Below are 20,489 nucleotides of genomic sequence, written 5' to 3'. Positions count from 1 at the left end.
AAGACAATTATGATTATCTAGGAACATTCCAGAACTGGTTTGGGCATACAACTGAGTTGTTAATAACGATGCCAAATATCAGAGCGGGAAAATATGATTGCACCTTTTATGTTAGTTCAGAAAACTAGACGATACATCGTGCAAGAAACATATGTCTAGTTGATGATTTCCTTCTTTCTCATTACCTGTCTGCCTAACACCATAAGGATATTGTAGGGTGAAATCACGTCTTCATCACAGTTGTTAACTAAAGGTTCAATAGTTGTCAACATCTATTACCAAGCAAAACATTCAGAAACGTATAAAAGAGCTTAACTTGCTTAGCGACAACTATTATTGAATAGATTGAGCACGATTAAAAAAATTAATTAAAAAAGTCTACAAATTCGTTCAACAGTTTCCACTGCCAGGTCAAAAGGATAAAATAAAGCGTCGTCTAACTGCAGAGATGCGATTTGCGGGTTTGTGGGTATAAACTGTTTAACCACGGCACTTTTCCATGGATCTGTCAACGTTTGGCTCTGCGTCTTCAAGCTCTTAAACAGCTTGTTGTTGATTTATAATTTATAAGCGATTCACACTCGGGGAGCTCAAGAAAACTGCTTAAAGCCCGGACCCTGCATCAAAGCTTTCAGATTGCCGACGCATTTTCCCCGGTTTGTTTCACAGAACAGCAAGTACATTCTACTCAACAGAATACGAGGTTAGTGCTCGTTTTATGTAAGTCGTTTGGTAAAGCCCTTTAATTCTCTGTCAAAAAATAAGTTTAAAATTGCGTGTTTGGTAAATTTGAACTGTTCTTAGTACGATGATTTGGCATTATTAGAAAGCAAAAATGGAATTTAATTGAATACACCAAGCATACCAAGGATTATGGAAATGAAAGATCTTCAGTATGGTTTCTGGAAATTTGTAGCCAAAAAAACCCTGTTTGTTTTGTTTTTAAATATCTCTTGGTTATAGGCCTAATTTCGAAAAACGCTATTTCAGCCACTGAAGTTTCCTTGCTTAATTAGGTTCATTCTTCGCGGTTTATTAGGTTTTATTGGCACTTCATGGTAATTCCAATACCTTTGCCCAGTGAACAGGGTCTATAGCAAGCATATCAACAGATGTGTTTACATGAGAGCTAGCGCATTTTACAACAAGAGTATTCCTAAGCTGATGCCGTTCTTTAGATTCCAGTAAAAGCAATACAACTGCATGTTTTGAAGCGGCATGAAGTTGAAAAATTGATTATCTTCGAGTCACTGTGACAGCTTGTTTTATTGAACTCTTTACTTAGTTCTTGCCTTCAGTTCCAGCTTTGATATTATTGGTACATACCGGTGTATGTGATATATTATATTTACATAAGCAGGTATCTGGAGGTACCCCCACTAATTGCAAAGAATATATCTTAATTTAAACTGCACTTTTCCAAATGTAGAATCAAGCCAAAAACTCGGATACGACTTCACGTTTTTGTAATATCCAGCATAAACAAGAAATATTTGCTAAAATCAATTTCTCGCTCAACTTTAGACAATGGCAGAACAATTGGACGATGTCAAGAAACAACTAGCAGAGAAAGTGGCCGAGAACGCCAAGTTGGTTACAGAAGTCGCATCTTTAAAAGAAAAATTGGCGGCATTAACACAGAAGCTGCAGGAACTGGGCGGTGCCGACGCCGCGAAAGATCTGCTGGGTAAATTTACAGGCGGCTCAGATGCCGCGGAGGATGATGGGTCTAAAGAAGAAAAAGCTACAGAGGCTGCGGAAGCTGCGACAGACGCTGCGAAAGACGCGGCCAAGGACGCCGTGGGGGGACTAAGTGCTAAACTAGGAGGATTTGGCTTTTAATAACACGAATTGTATCAAAACAGAACGGCGGTGTGATAAGCCGGTCAATTAATGAATCTTAGCTGTTTTAACGCTCGTTTTCCCATGCTGTTTTTTTGTCTTCCTGTAATATCAAAATAAAAGGGTAATTTTCGTCAGTAGCATTTTTAGTTTAACACCGCTTGATAGTTTTTGTAACATCGCGAGTGAAAAGTTTTTGGATAAGTTAGTTATGACCAGTAGCAAGATTCCCTTTACCTCTTTCTATATATATATTTTGTAAAATAATTGTCCTTTGGAGAATTTACATATCGTTCAATGTTTTTTTTATGAACTTTGAATTGTAACGAGAAAAAGAGAGTTTAGGAATTTAACACTGCTGCGATTTAGCGTCAGGAATATTTAATCATTTGTTGTCGATACTAACATGTTTCAATAAAATGTTAAAAAAAATATTCTCGTCATGAAGGCTCTTGCTGTTGTCTCATGAGGGCTTCACTGAAAACCGCTTTTGCGAGTTGGATTCCCTCGTTAAATATTATTATTTTTCTTATTAGTATTGTCTCATACATTTCCGACATCCAAAATTCGAAGACAATATTCTCGTAGATTCTTTGTCTTACATTTTGCGTATCCTTGATCAAGTTTAGTTTGTAGAATAAAAAACCTAAGCATTACCAAGGATGAAATTGCATATACGCATATCGCTTTCACACTACACACAGCGCTTACCTTACCTTACGATTTCAATAATTTATCAAGTTAATTAAGAAAAAAACAATTTTACAGTACATATTTCGCCCGCTCCAATTGAAGTGGCAGGAAATTTATCTAATATTATCACTATTTTCTTGGCCAGTTTTCAGGGTTGTTATTAAATTATTTAAAGCATTGAAGAAAAGCAATTATCGTTAAAATACAGTTTCATTTTTTGAAGTTTCGTTAATTTTGTTCATCCTCTTCATTTGTTGCAAAGTCTGCTAAGCAGTCGGTACTAAATAAAATGTCACATATTATGACAAGCTGTCAATCGCGAATTCTTATTTATAACGCTAGACAAGGTTTACAACATTGATCACACGACGAAATTGCCAATAACTCGATGACAAAAAAATTGTTGTTTTTATTTAATAACACGACACAAGGAAAAACCGCAGAAAAATTACAAACATTACCGGTATTATGCGAAAGAATAAAATTTATATGAGTTCTGAGGGGGTTTAAAAACATTTTCATAATTTAAATTGCGGGATTAAACAAGCTGTGTATCTAAGATATTAGTTGCGATTTTAATCAGGGGTGGCATGCGATCCCATTGGTCGCTGAGGAATACATTCGCTTCGAACGACATTTGTGTTCATGTTTTTAATTTATTTGAAATTGTCTTTCTTTACACACTGAGTTGTCTCGAGCAAACATTTCCGAGCGATAACAAGCGGTTTCATTTTGTCGAGAGGATTCCTCGCCGAGAGTTTTCAGAGCGTGAATTATTGCCAGCAATATGGCGGCAAACGATCAAGTTTCTTTTTTCACAAAAAAAGTGATTTGCTAAACGCAAAATTCGATGCGGAAGGATTTAATCGAATTTGTCGTGTTGCCAAAAGGAAAAAAAACTAAAGTGAAAAGCAAATGATAGCATGTCAGATAGCTATCTAAGGTCGGGTTTCTCTAAGACAAATGATTAAAAAAAGGAAATTAGCATAAAACAAAATATTGCCAATGTCTTAAAATATCTATTGTTAGATTTTCCCGCATACGCTGAATTTCGTCTTTTTTGGCTCGCAAAAACCTTGTTAGGAAAATCGGGAAAAAACATAACAAAATTATTTGAATTATTAAACTGAAAACTAAGCCGAACGGAAAGTGCCTTCAACAGTCAAGCTAAATACATTAAGGGACTGACAAATAAGACAATTCTAGCCAACGCTAAAAAATTAATTTTCACTTTGGTCTTTCTGCTTTAAGCGTTCTTTACATTAAGTACATAAAGAAATCAAGAAAATGCAATCTTCAACGACATGAATATCGAAATCAACTAAATTAATAGCCCCTGGGAAATAAAACAGAAATCTTGTGTGTCCTTTCTCATTGCACACCTTAATTTAAGCTCAATATCTGCACGATTAAAGAATGATTTGCGTTAAGGTGTGAACAGTAAATCGACCGAAATCTTTCTTTATTAAGATTAAAAGTTTCGTCAATCGTCAACCCACTTCGATTGTACGATGCTATAAAATTAATGAGAATTTTCGCATCATAAATACTTCATAAAATCGCACGCCTTCTTGATGTTGTTACTGTTACATAACATTTCTGTTCACCGTTCTTCAGCCGAGTTTACCCTCAAAACTAGGACCAGGCTCGAGAAATCTCGGCAAAAGAAATAATTTCTTTTCCTCTTGCGGTTTCGCTTCTGTCCCTTGATCCTGGTGTAAATCCGAGCGGGAATGCGCCACATTCGACCAGCTTCCCCGCGGCCTGACCGAGAAAGAGCCCTTTCGAATCTGTTCCGTCCTGCTTCTATACTCATTGTCCATGCTTCCTGATCCGGGAGTTATCACATCTCCGACCTGAACGCGCGTTGCTGACGATAAACCGAACACGTTCCGCACGGCGCGTCGCATCTCCCGCATTTTCCAGTAGTACATTAGCGGATTAGCGGACGCGTTTATGAGCGCTACTGTCTTGGCAACTTCCCATAAAATGGTCTGACTAACGCTGGCGAATTTCTCGCCCAAATCCAAATAATGAATCATGGCGTAAAACGTCGGCGCGTAGAATATGAAGAATAGCACCACAACGTACAGCATAGTGGCGGAGGACTTTTTATGTTTTCTTATGTTCACGGAGGGTGGGTGTAGCTTGGCTTGATTCTGTATGAGAGCTTTGTGTCGGCGAAGTATCAGAAATATCTTGATGTACGTAAAAAGCAGCAGAATCGCTGCTATTGTGATTACAGTAATGCCGATCATTGTGAAGATGTACAGGTCTAAACCTAACGGCCAGGCGATGACCGATACAATGCAGAAGAACCATGTTGCTCCAATGGACATAAGCGTCCGCGAAACTGTTACAATTTCGCGATATCTTAAGTGAAAATGGAGAGCCAGCCAGCGCTCAGTACTAATCAAGACCAGAGTCGAGATCGACACAAACATGAATAATAGTAATAGGGTCTCTTTAGCCATCCACAGCCCACAGGAAAAACTTTGCCCACTCACAAGCATGGCATTGTGCGCGATGTAGAGAGGTTGTATCACACATCCAACAAACAGATCCGTCGAAGCCAGCGAGCACAGCAGAATGTAGGGAGGATTGTGCAAGGAAGGCGTTTTTAAAATCGCGTAAATAACTGGCAAGTTCTGAATTGTAGCCGTCAAAGCAAAAACCGAGTTCAACACGATGACTGCGATGTTTGTATCGACCATCATACTCCGTCGCTCTTCGTTATCGACCATAAAAGAACAGTTCGTTGTAACACTGCTTTTCTCAGTCATGTTGAGGATATCAGTGAAAGATCGCCCGACTAGTCCTTTAAAACTGTCATCAAGCACGGAAGCTGGTTATGTCCTGACGGATGCGCTCTCTGAAAGAAATTACAAACACAAGACTGAAATCTCCAATCGTGTCGTTTCCTCGCGCGTATTACGAGTCACACTCGGTTGAAACAACGCGTTCAAGTGTAAATAGCCACTTTGCCGTTGCTAGGTACTAAACAAAGTTAGAAACGCGATCCCCTTAAGCAGAAGAGCGCTAATAGTTCAGTACCAAGAGGACAAAACAATTCTCATGCGATTACAACACAGAGAAAGAGTAATTTACACCCTTAATGTTTTGCGCTTTCTTAAATAAACACGTGGAAAGTCAAACGTCTTAGTACAATTTGATCTCAACAAATAGTTTTGGGCAGGTGGGATTTTCCAATGACGAATAAGGGAAAGAAATGTTGTTAGCAACATCACGTTTTTAAATAACGGCTTCCTCGTCGCAAAGATGACCGATCTTTACCGCAGATCAGTATATTTCACTTTATATACTTATTAAACCATATTTCTTCGTTATTTTAAACAATAACAAGCATAACCACGCTGAATAGAATTTTTATGTTTCTATTGAAAATGTAAATATTTCAATGTACGCTTAAAAGCAAGCTGTCCTAGCCTGTATTGTTCGGAGTTCTTCGCCGATCAGCAGGGGATCGCTAAGAAGCATTTTGTTAACGTGAAGCAAATAACCAGAAACAAAGGTTTGCAATGCGAACAGTGTCTAGAATATCTTTATTAAGAGCAGTTCACCCTAGGGTTAAATTTGTAGCTTGTGTTAGCCAATCATTGACGTTCTCCGAGAGATCGGGTAAACACCAATTTCCTGCCTTTTGGATCATGTTAGTGTTGGGTCCGATATAAGCGCGCGGGAAGTCGCTCGCACCTGCAAACGATATTAAAAACAAAAACAGAAAACGCTGTAGAAGTTGGAGGAAAACTTTCACAACCAGCTTTTAAACGGGCGTCATGAACAAGGCTGCTGAAATTAAGTTCGTACCAAAAATGGCTTGATAAGTAAACAAAAGAAAGATAGGAAATAACCACAAAAATCATACAATTCTCACTACTCGGTTTGCCGCAAGTGCCGAGCAAAAAGAATTCACAATGCCATTTTCGTTGTTCCGAGAAGACCAAATGGCATTTTAACTGGAGTCAAAGGATAGTTTTATTTAAAATAAAAAGCTGAGGCAAAACTATTTAGTAGCAAATAAATGTATCACAACCTTTTCAATAAACTATTAAATCCCAGTAAAAGATTCTTGACTCAAAACACTATTTCAAAATAAGTACCTGATTTGAAGATCTTTTAAAATACTTCTACAAGACAAGTCAGTCCATTCCGTATAGGGTTTGACTTACCGTGCTTTGTTTGCCTGCACAACTCTGTTTTTATACATCTGAGTACAAAGTTTGAACATTTTCATTTAGAAGTTTCCAGCAGCGAGAGACTTTTAACAATGACAAAACGAAATTAAACAGTAGTATTTTTTTTCCTTTGGTAAATAATTCTTTCTCCCAGAAATTTACATATGTCTTGACTGTTATTACAGTTTGGAAAAACGATATGTTGTCATTTTTCACAAAGCACTTACTGGAAATTGGAGGCGCGAACAAAGCCGTGTTTGCACTTAATATTGTGGTACGTGACGTGAAAACGCGTGCACTATGTTTCTTGGACACAGTTAAGTATAATGTGCTGTCAATGCCCTCCAATAATTTTCATAAGGCAACGATTATACAGACAACTGCTACTGCTGAAAAGCGCAATAAAGAAGGATTTCGCCGATTTTTGGTCTAAACTCTTCTGAAATTAGTAGTAGGCAACTAAAACCATGAAAATCATTATCTTAGAACATCTTAAGGAAGATATACCCTTAATTTGCGATAAAAATAAAGCTACGGCTATAAATATCGTTTTTTCAAGATAGCAGAAACATCTTGAAAAGTTAAGCCACAATTTTTCACGTTGTAATCCATTTTCATCCAAGCCATCCGCAGCCATAGACCCTAGTTTACAGTTTCAGTGCTCTTATATAGCAATATTCGGGCATTATCCCCCACCAGGGGGCAAGGAACTAGGAGGATATAGCAATATTTAATAAAAAAAGACTATAATTTTCAGTTTTTCTGCGACACAAATATAAATTTGGAAACTACTTCTGCAAAATTTGCAAATATATAGACTAAATTAAGTGTCTTAAATTTAAGACCATATTCTTGCTTTAATAAACACATATAATCCCAGATTTTATTCACTCTTTTATCGACATAGCCTTCTACGGACAGATTCTTGACGAGCCCAAAGACCCTTCCAAGCTTCAACATTTACATAGCAATTCTCTCGACGTGTCTCGATACTTTTCTTACAATACCACTTGGGAGAATTTTTTCTGAGTGATCAGTTCCTTTAATCCTACGACCTGTCTGCCCGTTGGAATTGTGTGCATAATCTTGATTATCATCAAAAGTTGAGAAAGAGAGAGTTGTGAGCCACTGGCGAAAAAACTTTAGTACTTCTAACATCGACCGCCAAAGTAATTTTTTGTTTATATTGTAACAGTTTTTTTTTACCCCCGCCGCAAAACTTTATACTATAACAGTTGTTTCCATCAGTACTTAGGCCGAATAATCCTGAAAGAACCCTTTTTCAGTCGTTTGATGGGCCTTGGATTTGTTTTAAAGGAAAGCTAACTGACCAAGAGCAAATGGACTATAAAACATTCAAACGACAAACGGACGAAATTTCAACCGATTTTTTGGAGCGAAGCCGGACGGCTGTACACAGGCTAACAGACAATGAGTATTTTTCACTGTCAACTGTCGATGTAACTTCGAACGCTTAATGGCCAAACATTTACCTATGGTGATAAATAAAAAAGATTGCAAATTTAAAGCTCGGTAGTGAAGTAAAAGATGTAATATTCATCACATCACGAGCGTGGGACAAAGTAAAAAAAAGCCGAGAAAACTAAACAGGGTATCGTTTCGTTTCCAATACAACAGTAGCATGCTAGCATTTTAAAACTGAAAAAGCTTTTCCTGCTTCGCTGTTTGTAAGAAAAACCACTTAATGGTCCTCGTCTTACGTCATCAAAACTCTAAAACTCAAACAACGCGCAATTTAAAAAGTCACTCTAGACAATAGTGACGTAGGTTTTTTGCAAATTTGAATGTTTATACGTTGGTATGTTGTAGATATTTGTCTTTCCTATCGATATTTTGCATTAAATATGTCTCCTTCAGGACATACACATTATGGACAGATTTGGGGCTAATTAGAGAGGGGAACCTATTTCAAATCATAAATAAAAAATGGGTGTGGGGGATTGTTATTGTATTTCTGTCTAATAACACATCTCTACAAAAATGTAACAATAAAAAGTAAATGTGGTTGGCTGTTGGCTCGAAAAACATAAATTGTCTTGGGTTACAATTTGGGGGATGGGGAGTGGGGATGGTAGCTCATTTATGGTCAAGAGAGGGCGGAGGGGGGGGGGGGGCGTAGGCGTATTTAAAGACGGGGCTACAAGAGAGGGGGGACTAATAGAGCTCTTACAGTATCTGTGAAATTTTCCAAGTTTTTTTAATTTTTATCAATGTCCCCGATTTGTTCGGTGATTGTAGAGATAGAAATAAACAAATCAATCATGGATAACTACTGGGGCAGTTTTTTAATGGGAATTGCCTAGTAAATATACAGCTGAGCTACCTTGACTGTGAAAGGTAAAATGTTAAAGCCTTTGTTATTGCAGATATCAAAAGAGCAAATTAGTAAGAAGCAATCTGGAGCCTCGCTGTTCTTTTTCCAACCTTATCACACAGCAAGAGAGGATAAGTCAGTAATGGACAAAAGCGCAAAATCTGACGCAAATTTGTTAACTTGATAATCATCATATGATTTTGAGACAGTGTGGAAAATTAATCCACTTATACCACTTTCGAACAGCCAAAATTTATAATTGTGTCGTAAGAAACCTAAAGGTAATAGTCCATTTTTATTAAAAATTGCTATATTAGAGCATTGAAACTGTTAACGAGCATCTTTGGCTGCGGATGGCTCGGATGGAAACAAATTGCAACTTGAAAAAGTAAGGCTTAACTGTTTAAGTTGTTTCCACGCTTCTTAAAAAAATCGATATTTATAGCCGTTGCTTGATTTCTATCCACAAGTTAAGGTTATATATTCCTTTAGATGTTCAAAGATAATGTTATTTTGTGGTTTAGTTGCCTACCACTAATTTCAGAACAGTTTAGCCAAAAACTCTACGAAATTCCCGTTACAGATAATAATAGAGGGACAAAAAGGTCATGAAAGAATACAAGAAGCGAAACAGATTTTTCCATAAAGAAAAACTGCTATAATATCAAATTTTTAAACTATTATTGTTCCTGAAAATTCAAAATGCGCAAAAACATTACCTTTTGGAGGCACTTGAAACGAACAGAAGTTTTGGTGATTACAAATTTCCAAAATTGCTTTGTGTTGATTCCCAGACATTGCATATGGACAAGAACACTTTTTAGAAAATGAATGCCACAGACTGATACCTGGAGTGTATAAAGTAGAACTTACGCAGTTGAATTTTGCAAAACAGGAATTCAATTCATTACCGTACCCAAATTCGCAAGTAGCCAATCAGAAGCGCGATCTACGGTCCTGATATCTTACGATGTCAAGTCACTGACCTGCTATGCCACGATGTACCACGATATCATTGGTCTCGCCATGGGTATTTTGGCTCGACGCCATGGCTCAACCAAACTCGCTTGATACGCCACCGAAGCGTACCAAAAAGGTACGATTAGGTATAAGTGTCATAAACCATGTGCGATATTTGTTTTAAAATGTGGAAATAAAGAAAAAGCATAAAACATGACAAACAACAAAACATAACTTACATCAAAACAGAGTTCTTATCTTGCTTCAGCCAAACAAGTTGTTGAGACAGACTGCGGAACCTTGCAAACAATAGAAACAAAATGTAATCAATAAACGAAGGCTCTAAATGAATGCAACTTCGAAACATCGAAAAGGTCGTCTTTTGCGTTTCGAAGTTAAATTTGACGCCAGAGTAAAATACTACTTGGTGTTATTGCTTTACCTTTACCCTTTTACCTTTAGTTGACAAGAAAACCTCGCAATGTATATTTGTCGTAATTTAATTTAACCTGATTTAACTATTTAATTCTCAAATTGGTAAACCGCCAAATGTTGAAAACCAAAATTGAAGAAATGTATTGCAAGTCAAAACAATCTAGTAATATGTTGAGTTGGAAATATAAAGTATCTAAAAAATCAGAATGCTTCCAAATTTCCATCCATCAAGGAAAATAGTCTAGAAGCCGAAAGCTCCAACTTTGATATATTGTACATTGTCACAGAACGTTTTTTGAAAACTTTAAAATAAAATACTTAATATAGAGACTATACAGTGACCGTAAACAGGTTCTGTAAAGAAATTTCCTTGTGTTTTCCTCCAGTTCGATTCACTCGCTGACCATTTTCGTCAATTTTTAATTAGCAAGCCTGTTCACTACTTATTGTAAATACTTAACCTTGTTTCGCAATCCACGACGAAGTTTGGTTCTAAATTAATAGCGAACGACTCAATTCACATTGTACCTTTCTCGTTGCGTAAAAGTCTAGGACGGATCATAAGCCTTTGTTAGCCATGACTGTTAATTTTCCGCGAATGGACTATCCCGGCTTATTTGCTGTTAAATGAAAACAATATGCAAATATTAGAGAAGTTTTCAGTTTATAACTCTGCAGCTGCCGCCGGCAAGGACGTTTTTAAGGCACTCAACAAAACACACACCACAAACATCCACCCACCACTTCAATACAAGTTGATATTTAAATGTATAAGGACAAAATGTTTACAACGAAAAATCGTGGTTATTCCTCAAAACTACACTCTCGTTATTATTATTACGCTGATGCTATTAGTAAAAGAGCCATGAACCGTTTGCTCTGAGAAATGATGTTGATTATTAATAATTTTTTTTGAAACCAAAAAATAAATAAACGCATCAACGACAAGTGGTCAATTTTTTTTCGTATTCAGATGTCGCGTGTTCTAATAAAGACAATAAAAAACCGACATTGGCTCTTATTATTGTCTTGGAACAGCCCCAAGAAAATTAAAGGTAGGATTCCTACAGAGGATGATAAATAACGCTAACAGGGTAGAAAAGCGATCAGATTGAAACAAAAATTCGAATTCAATAATCACCCAGGAAGAAGATACATTTGACACATCGATGGCAGGTAATTGCAGCGCGGCAAGATCCTCGATTGAAACGCAAATTCTCCAAAGGAAAACAATAGAGATATATGAACGTGGTTAAGAGAAGTTGAATGCCAACCTTCTAAAGTGAAAGCGCCTCTCCTTCGTTCTCAAACAGTGCGTTAACAAAGTGTCGCCAAATCTATAACAAAAAAGACAAAAATGCATATTTTAATATATATTGTCAGTGAATGGCTCATCATCTTTCAGCACGACATGGGCAGTTATATGCTGATTCAGATTTCATATTCAGATTTTTATTATTATTCCACACTATTTACAACAATTAAACAATATTAACACTATTTACAGAAAATGCAATAATTAAAATAAGGAAAATATACAATAGATACAAAACCAAAATAAAATGTGCTCAGTGACCAAAGAAGCATATGCTATCGTGTTGGTCACTGACACGTTCAAAAAAGCAGACAAGACACATAAATTACCTGGTACTAGAAATAATAGAATATGAATAACAAACGTATGTAGAATAAATATATTAAAAAAAGAATAAATCATACTAAATATAAGCTAATATGCAGAAAACAAAGAAATTATGTACAAGAGTAGGATTGGTTATTTAAGAGATAGATTTTATAGTGCTTGTAAAAGGAAGTATAAGGCAGTTTTTTCAAATCAGTTGGAATAGTTTCCCAAAGTTTTGATTAGACAAAAGAGAAGGTAGAGGTCCCGTAGTTGAATTAATAGGATTATGGTGAATTGCTCAGCTTTTGACAAAGAACTGATAACCTTGCTAAATCCAATTTAACTGTTTCAAATTGTTTAGTCTCTTCGCAAGAGGAGCTTGCAGTTGTTATCAATTTTTAATAAAAATAATCTGAATCATAATAACTTTGTTCACGCCTGTTTCATTCGTGATATATTACTTCGCAAACTCATTACTAATTCATCAAGTTAAAACAAAGAATACCATAACCGTGAAGGAGGTTTGTATACCCAGTCTTAATAAGCATAGATTTTTACGATTTTATTTTAACCCGCAATTTACTTTTTAAAAATTTCTTATTAGACATGTGTAAATAAATTCTATAATGATATGCTTTTCAAATAAAAACACAAATGTGATAAAATTACCTTTAGTAAACCCCTTATTCCAACACGACAATCACATTTCATGCAAACCTCAACAGCTCAACGAAGCGGTTCTAAAAACGTTTTCTTGATATTCAGCCTGCCTTATCGACAATGACAGCAATAATTATTTGAAAAACTTGAAAACGTGACCTCGGTAAAATCGTGATTCACAAAGATAAGTTGAATGTCATTCTCGGTATACAGAAGCAGGTTATTATCCCGGAACTTGCACTTGAGTTCTAAGAAAACCGTTTTTTCAGTTATTTGCAAGCTAGTGTTTTATTTCTTGGCAGGTGTTCACCTCAAAATATAGTAATATAAATTCACCTTACTGTCAGTCAGATACTTATAATTTTGGTTCAGAGAATCTAGTGTTTCATCAAGAAAATCATTCTCTTGTTGACGCTTTTTTTAATATCAACTGATGTCGACATTAACGAGGACTTTGATGATTACCAATGTTGTCAGTCGTATTTACCTACCAAAACACTTCCTGTTTCGGGCCTCTCCAATAATTATTGGAGTAGTCCAGAAAAGCACGCATTATCATTTTAGGTTTTACCTTTTTTCAGTTTACAGACAAATCTTTAGTGATGAAATATTTTATTATTTTTCGCAAACACGTTCAAAGAAACAGTCGCTCCTACAGACGTTAACCATTACAGACGTCTGTGGTTAAAACTACAAACTTATAAGTGCTAATTGTTACTTCTTCTATTCATCCTTACACCTATCACGTTAAAAATATCGTCTCCTTCTCTCAATTCCTTATCAGCCTGAAAGCTTGGACGATTCGCAATTTCTCGCCACGGAGGATGACTTGTCTACCATGTTGTCTACTGCTATCAACAAAACACCAAAACAGACTCAACAGGCCCAACAGCATGATACATAGGAGCCTTACAGACGCAGTACAAAAAACGGAGAGTCAAACTCATTCTGTTTGCCTTGAACGTGATTCTTCGTCACCTACTCTTTTAGCAGCCACAACTCGAGATTTTTTCTCGCTGTCACAATTGTTTTTCCAAGGGATTTGCTAAAACTCGCGCCTTTGCTCTACAACCAAAATATTTTCCTTTTACACTTACCAGCCATCTTCTCGACCATGCTGTGAATCAAAACGTTTCGGAAACAAGCAGAATATTCTCAAGAACCTGCCTTTTGTCCAAGAATCAAACGTGATAACCCATCCGACTAACAAGCAGGAACTTTTAACCGGCTCACGCAGCCAATGTAACACCTGTCGTTTTCGACATGATAAATATATCCCAAACTAACAGTCATTATCAAAGTTACCTCCAGCTTTAATTGCACGTTTGACAAGTTATAGTAGAAAGACAGGAAGACGGCCAGATGATCACCCCCGCCAGCATTAATTACAAAGGTAACTCCAGACTGATTATATTATATACGTAATATATTTTTTCATCCATGGATCATACGACCACCGGCACAGATACACAGAGCAGTCTAGGATGCCAAGCAGGCTTTCTTGTACTTTGTCTCTTCGTGAAATTTACTGATCAGTGCATTATGTTTTCCGTTACCATGATAACATTCTGCCATTGAACACCAAGTCAACCAACAATTTCTTGAGTTACTCTAAAGAAGGCTTTACCAACGCTCGAAAAGTTAGCTTTTATAGTCTCAAATGGCGGTTAATTTACGTAACTTTACGTAATGAAATTCAACTGTCGAATTTCTCGCATGTACAGTATACAAGCGTGAATGAAACAAATTAGTTTCTTCAGTATTACTATATTGTTTTTTTTTTTTAATTTAAAGCTGAATAATTAGACGTCTCAGTTTGATCAAAACAAATCAACTTTAATATGCAAAGCGGCCAATTTCTAGCGGGTGGTCACTGTGTAAACTGAATAAACAATCTTAGGACAGAAAGCGAAAAACCTGCTCCCCATGTCTTTGTCAAGGACCTGCTCCTACGGCCTATAGTTCAGGTTATAACTGTTAAACACGATTATTTCCTGTGTTAAAATGTAAACAGTTCTACTGACAAATGCTGTGACGTAATCCGCCACCAATTAAAGTTCAGACGCAAAACACTTAGCCAAAGCAAACTGACGTCTCTTTGCAAAGTTTTCATTTATTTCGCCTCTCACCATAGCTCTCCGATTTTATCATTTTTCTCGGTCGCACGTACGTTCATTCTCACTCGTGCGGCCAATTCTACGCATGTAAATGAACTGTTCTGTAGCAAAGAGGAACTGTTTTGTTGAAGCGGTTGGAGTGGCACAAGATTTAAAGCAGCTATTTCACAATATAGCAAGGGCGTTTGCGCGAAAATCTTCTGACATTGTTTTTTTTTCTAAAACCTTTGCTGTTGTGAGAATATGGGTTATTCATGTCAGAAATGTAAAAAAACTGGGTGGGGGGGGGGGGGGTAGGGGTAACCGAATTAGAACCACCCTATATCTGAAAAATCGAGCTTCGTTTCTGAATATGGCTGCAATGTCTGTTTGTCCAGATATATTGCAAATAAATCCCTGAAATGAAATTTTCTCTGCCATATAATGTTTATGTGGATCTGTTCATTTAGTTGATTCAACTTGTAACGTTAACTGGTAAAGTAAATCTAATCATTTAGAGATCACATTTTTACTCGCCGAACAGCAGCAAGATGGCAGGATTTGATGCCCCGTGAACAGAAAAATTGGAATTTTTTTTTTCAAATTTCCACGTTGATTGTTTTTTATGTTTTTACAACCTGTGATAATTAGAAGAGAAAGTTGTCTATAAAAAAATGTGGGTGTCACCGACTATAACTGTAAGCGACGTCAACGCTACAGCTACCAGCCCTACATGTTTTAGATAGTTTCCTTAACGGTGCGCGCACTCGATGCATGACGTGCCGTGACGTTACGACATGAATCCCCAATAGCGAAGCGCGCGAGTGACGTCACGACTCAGACAAGACTCAGACAAACAAACCGAAATGGCGGACGATTTTCCTAAAACACTTTCTAAAACAGGCAGTGTCCTTAAAACACTTCCAAAAATTAGAGAACTTCGTCTAGATTCTTTCTATTTCTCTCAGAACACACTTATTTTTTTCTGAGCCGCGTGGGGGTTATATTCATTTGCATTCTATTTTTAGATCTCGCGCGCTTCGCTATTCCCTCTATGACACAAGCCTGCAGGGTATCATAGTAGTTGTATTTAACATTGCCAAGTCTAGCACATGTTTATCTAGATTTGCGTTTAAAGGACAATTAAAATCTCCACCTAAAATAATATCCTCCTCAGAATCTAAATTTTCAGTTTTTGAGAAGCAAGGTATGCAAGAATTGGACCGAGTCTTTATTGTTGTTTGGTGCATAAATATTGACAAGAACACAAACTTTACCATCGACTTGTATTTTAGAAATAATGATAGCGCCCGGAGGGATCCGGAACTTTGGAAAGCACTGTGCAATTCACCCTTGTTGTTTATTAGTATTGCGGTCCCACATGAATTTGGGCTGCCGTGTAAAAAAAGCATTAATCCGCCACATTCATTTTTGCATTGTATTTGTGTTGTTTTACTTGAGCGCGTTTCTTGTAGATAACTTTCGTCTGCATTCTTTCTGCGACACTACGTGTAGATAGTGCGCCTTTTTTGAAGTTGCTAATTCCCCTTACATTCAAAGAAATTATTTTTAAAGAAGCTGACATGATTAAGACATGCATAAGCAATAAGTTCCAACTTTGAAAGCTAAGGCCCGGTTCAGACGCCGTACTTTTTATGAGCCGAACTCAATTCGAATTTGGACCGACCCAAATTGACAAAAGTACGCCTCTTGATTCAGACGCCGTACTTTTTGGCCGTTCCGAGGCCGTTCCTAGGCCGTTCCTAATACAGTTCCAATAAAACTAGTCAAAATACATTATGATAATTTATGAATTAGGATCGGCACATGAAAAGTACGGCGTCTGAATCAAAGTCGTTCCAAAGGCGTTCCACAGGGGAAATTCTCGGCCAAGCCAGGCGGGAAGAACGGGTGAGCCGTTCCAAATTGAAATGCCCGTTCTAATTTGATTCAGACGCCGATCTTTTCATGTACTTAATTCGAGGAATTAAGTTCGGCTCATGAAAAGATCGGCGTCTGAACCGGGCCTAAGATTTCCAATAAACTATAGAAGGTTGAAGAAACCAAGAACATCCATAATAAATCGATTACTGATTGTTTTGAGTTCAATACATAGGGAAAATTTCTTCGTTTTATGCCCAATTGAGTGATCTTTACATAACAAACATCCCCCAGAAGTAACAACTAACTAAAGTGCAACAAAAAATTATATATAAACAAACATACACATAGCTCAGGTTTGGGATTGGATCAAATGCAATAATAGGAAACACGCTATTAAGTACTCCTAATGCAAAGCTAAACAGAAAAAAAATGATAAAGAAAGAATAATTCAACAGGAATTCACTAAAGCAACGAGGCAGTTTGAAAATGATCCAAGTGATTTCAACAGATGTCGTTTGAATGAAGTTGAAGAAAAACTGGAATTATTTTATGGAGAGAAAACGAAAGGAATAAATGTACGAGCAACAGCTCGCTGGCATGAGCACGGAGAAAGAAGCACTCAATACTTTTTAAATTTAGAAAAAAATTCACGTCAAAAAACATATTAGAAAGTTGTTAATTAGTGGCGCCAACACAACTGATCCTTACCGTATACTTACCGAACACAACTTGTAAAAAACAAGTTCGATAGACACGAATTCTATCAAGTCTGTTTTGAATAATTTAAACATACCTCAATTGTCTGAAGAACAAAAGCAATCATGCGAAGGCCAAATTGCAATTGATGAATGCAAAAGGACTTAAGAAACTTTTCAAAACAACAAGCCCCCAGGAAATGACGGAATACCAATCGAATTCTATAAAATCTGTTGGAATCTTATTTGTGAATCGTTCATTGATTACGTAAATGAGTCATTTGAAAAGAAATAAATCTCCAACCCCCAAAGGCAAGCTGTTATTACTTTAATAGAAAAACAAGGGAGAGATCGCAGTTAATGAAAACTGCAGACCCATCTCGCTTGTCAACGTCGATGCTAAAAGAATTTCGAAAACAAATGCTTCTAGACTTACAAATGTCCTACCCTATATTATTCACTGCAATCAAACCGGTCAGATTGGTGAGACGGTAAGATTAATTCTTGAGGTTATGGATTTCACAGAAACAGAAAATAAACCTGGTCTGTTGATATTAATAGATTTTTTTCGAAAGGCTTTTAACACTTAAGAATGGAACTTTTTGTTTATCTGCCAGGGTGCTTTCAATTTTGTATGATAAATAATGGAATGTCATCAGAATACTTTAATCTTACACGTGGAGTCAGGCAAGGCGATCCTTTGTCTCCTTATCTTTTCCTTTTAGCTGTCGAGACTTTAGCGATTGCCGTTAGAGAAAACATATTGATAAAAGGAATTGTAATTGAAGGACAAGAAACTAAACTTTTACAATATGCCGACGATAAAACTGCGTTTTTTTTTTTACATAGAGTCAGCCCACAAACTTTTCATTTATTAGACTAATTTAGAAAACTATCAGGTTCAATAGCTCAATAAAAGAGGGTCTTCGGTAATTCTCTTTGAAAGGAAAGTGAAATAAGACCGCTTGAAATCAAATGGTCGCGAGATCCTATAAAAGCACTCGGAATCTTCTTCAAATACGAAAAAAAAATATGATAAAAACTGCTGTATCCAAAGATGTATCTAAAGAACTTCCCAACAAAACTTGACAAGATAAAAAATTGATCAATATCTGGTGTTCAAGAGGATTATCTTTCTACGGAAAGGTTACTAAAAGTTTGCTTTTACCAAAAGTTGAGGTAAATCGTCATTTTCTTCAAAATGAGTACGGTGACCTTCAGTTAGTGTTTACCATGAATAGTAACTTTCTTTCTGTACAATAAATATGGACCCATTCTCAGTGTAGAATAAGAAATAATTGTCAGAAACGTGAATTTAGCAAGCAATCGTGACTATAATCATGGTGATATTATAAGGATGTACTAGGTATAAACAAGGTGCTGTTGCTCCTAAATGAGCATGGAATAAATAATAACCCCCTCGACAAAGAATAATCACGGAGCCTGAGGCGAATAATAATTGTTAAATATTCTGAGGATTTCTGCGTTGTTCACACCTATAATGGAAAGCGCCCCATGCAAATTTGCCCAGAACGTTGTTGAAGTTATTTGTTTTTAATGCATTAGGTGTGGGTGTGTACTTAGGTGTGTGTACCAAGAAAACTGCTTCAAAAATACAATGTATGTTTTGTTTCATTGTTTTATTTATAAGATCTTGAAAATCAGTTCAATGAAACAGGCACGAATACACATCGAATTTTATGCTGGCCATCAATAAACAATATTGTAAAGTTCACTTATAGTCCAAAATAAATGGATCCTATTAAAAGCCGCTATTCAGGTCACATGAATGCGCTGAAAACCCCAATTCTGTAATTTGAATACAGGATGGGATAAAAATTACGTATTCATTTCGCAAGACTGATACAATTTTCGAGTCTGATCAGTACAGGTATTTACAATGGTCCAATTGTTAATACCCATACAGATCGGCCGCTCTTATCACGTAAACAGTAACATCAACAAAACATTGGAAAATGCTGTCGGAATATCATAAAAAAGCAAATAAATAAATAAATAAATAATATTGTTTTAACTTTTTGCTGCAAAAATGTATGCAAGTCATATTATTTTGTTTGTGGCTACTGAAAGAAAATTACTTAAACAGTCAAAACTATTCCCTTGAATATTGCTTGTATTCAAAGAAAAAACTTTCAATTTGCAGCAACATTTTGGATTTTTCTCCTTGCAAATACAACTAGCTCTAATTTCCACGAACACGTTGGGTGAATAAATGAAACAACTTCTCAGTTCGTTGGCAGTAAAAGTAGTACCGCTGGAAAATCTCCAGCGAGAAAAGCTCAGTGTAAAATCCCCACTGAAGGAATAGCATCTGCACTTTGTTTTAGAATTTAGAAAAGGATTTAATTGTTTTTCTTAAATTAAAAATAATAATATATGTTAAAAAAAAAAAAAAAAAGGAAAAAAAACCAAAACCAAAAACCGACCGACAAATCTAAAAATCCTTTTAAAATTTTTACGGTTTAGTGCGACTTTAGTTCACTAAAAATGCGTTTGTATCACTGCACACACAGTTTACCCTTTCCTTTCCATATCTACACAGTATTTACAACTTCTCCTAACAGTGTCAATATATTATCCTGTAGGCAAGTGATGAGAACAATGGAAATCATCAAGTCTGTAATATTGTCTTGATGCACTAAAAACACTCTTAGAACAGACATGAAAGGAAAAGCAAGGCAATCAGGGGAATTATATCATTTCAAGCCTGAACCTGAAGGGATTAGGACAAAAGGGTTTATCCCCTTTGCATTTATCTGTTTCTTTTCGGGACTGCATTGTGATGTCTTGTAAAGACTAGTTTACACTAGCATCTTGGCCACCAGTAGCAAGCTCTGATTGGTTACGATGGAAAAACAATACTTTTGACATCAACAAGTGGCCAAAAAATGCGCTAACAATTTTGATGCTAGAATCTTCCTTACTAAGCCTAAGACCCACTATCGCTTTAGGCGGAAGCTACATCTGATAGATGATAGTCAAGGCATTGAAAATTTATCAAATATATTTTCCATCTAAATGTTAAAAGGAGAACATTTTTGTGCTTTA

General features: G+C 36.5%; 2 protein-coding genes across 6 annotated transcripts in view; one reads left to right on the top strand and one right to left on the bottom strand.

Annotated features, from left to right (window-relative positions):
* The first annotated feature begins 561 nt into the window (after positions 1 to 561).
* LOC144644031 (uncharacterized) lies at positions 562 to 2,293 on the top strand. Its single transcript, XM_078503438.1, has 2 exons — positions 562 to 703; positions 1,525 to 2,293. The coding sequence occupies exon 2, from the start codon at positions 1,528 to 1,530 to the stop codon at positions 1,840 to 1,842; it is 315 nt and encodes a 104-aa protein (XP_078359564.1). The 5' UTR covers positions 562 to 703; positions 1,525 to 1,527; the 3' UTR covers positions 1,843 to 2,293.
* A 177-nt stretch (positions 2,294 to 2,470) lies between these two features.
* LOC144643085 (melanocortin receptor 4-like) overlaps positions 2,471 to 20,489 on the bottom strand; it is a 39,404-nt gene continuing 21,385 nt past the window's right edge. For 2 of the 5 annotated variants that reach the window (XM_078502227.1, XM_078502232.1), the window contains exons 2-5: positions 11,736 to 11,798; positions 10,990 to 11,081; positions 10,266 to 10,325; positions 2,471 to 5,407 (exon numbers count right to left, since the gene is read on the bottom strand). In XM_078502227.1, the coding sequence (XP_078358353.1) occupies positions 4,149 to 5,318 (1,170 nt within the window). In that variant the 5' untranslated portion in view covers positions 5,319 to 5,407; positions 10,266 to 10,325; positions 10,990 to 11,081; positions 11,736 to 11,798 and the 3' untranslated portion in view covers positions 2,471 to 4,148. Of the gene's footprint in view, positions 5,408 to 6,656; positions 6,803 to 10,265; positions 10,326 to 10,922; positions 10,944 to 10,989; positions 11,082 to 11,735; positions 11,799 to 20,489 lie in introns of those variants that run through there. The other 3 variants (XM_078502247.1, XM_078502239.1, XM_078502253.1) reach the window with 3 other exon arrangements.

Source organism: Oculina patagonica, chromosome 1 (genome assembly GCF_052425735.1).
Source record: "Oculina patagonica isolate OP01 chromosome 1, crgOcupat, whole genome shotgun sequence".
Lineage (NCBI taxonomy): Eukaryota > Metazoa > Cnidaria > Anthozoa > Scleractinia > Oculinidae > Oculina > Oculina patagonica.
The sequence above is the reverse complement of the archived record's forward strand: the minus strand, read 5'-3'. Positions and strand labels throughout refer to the sequence as shown.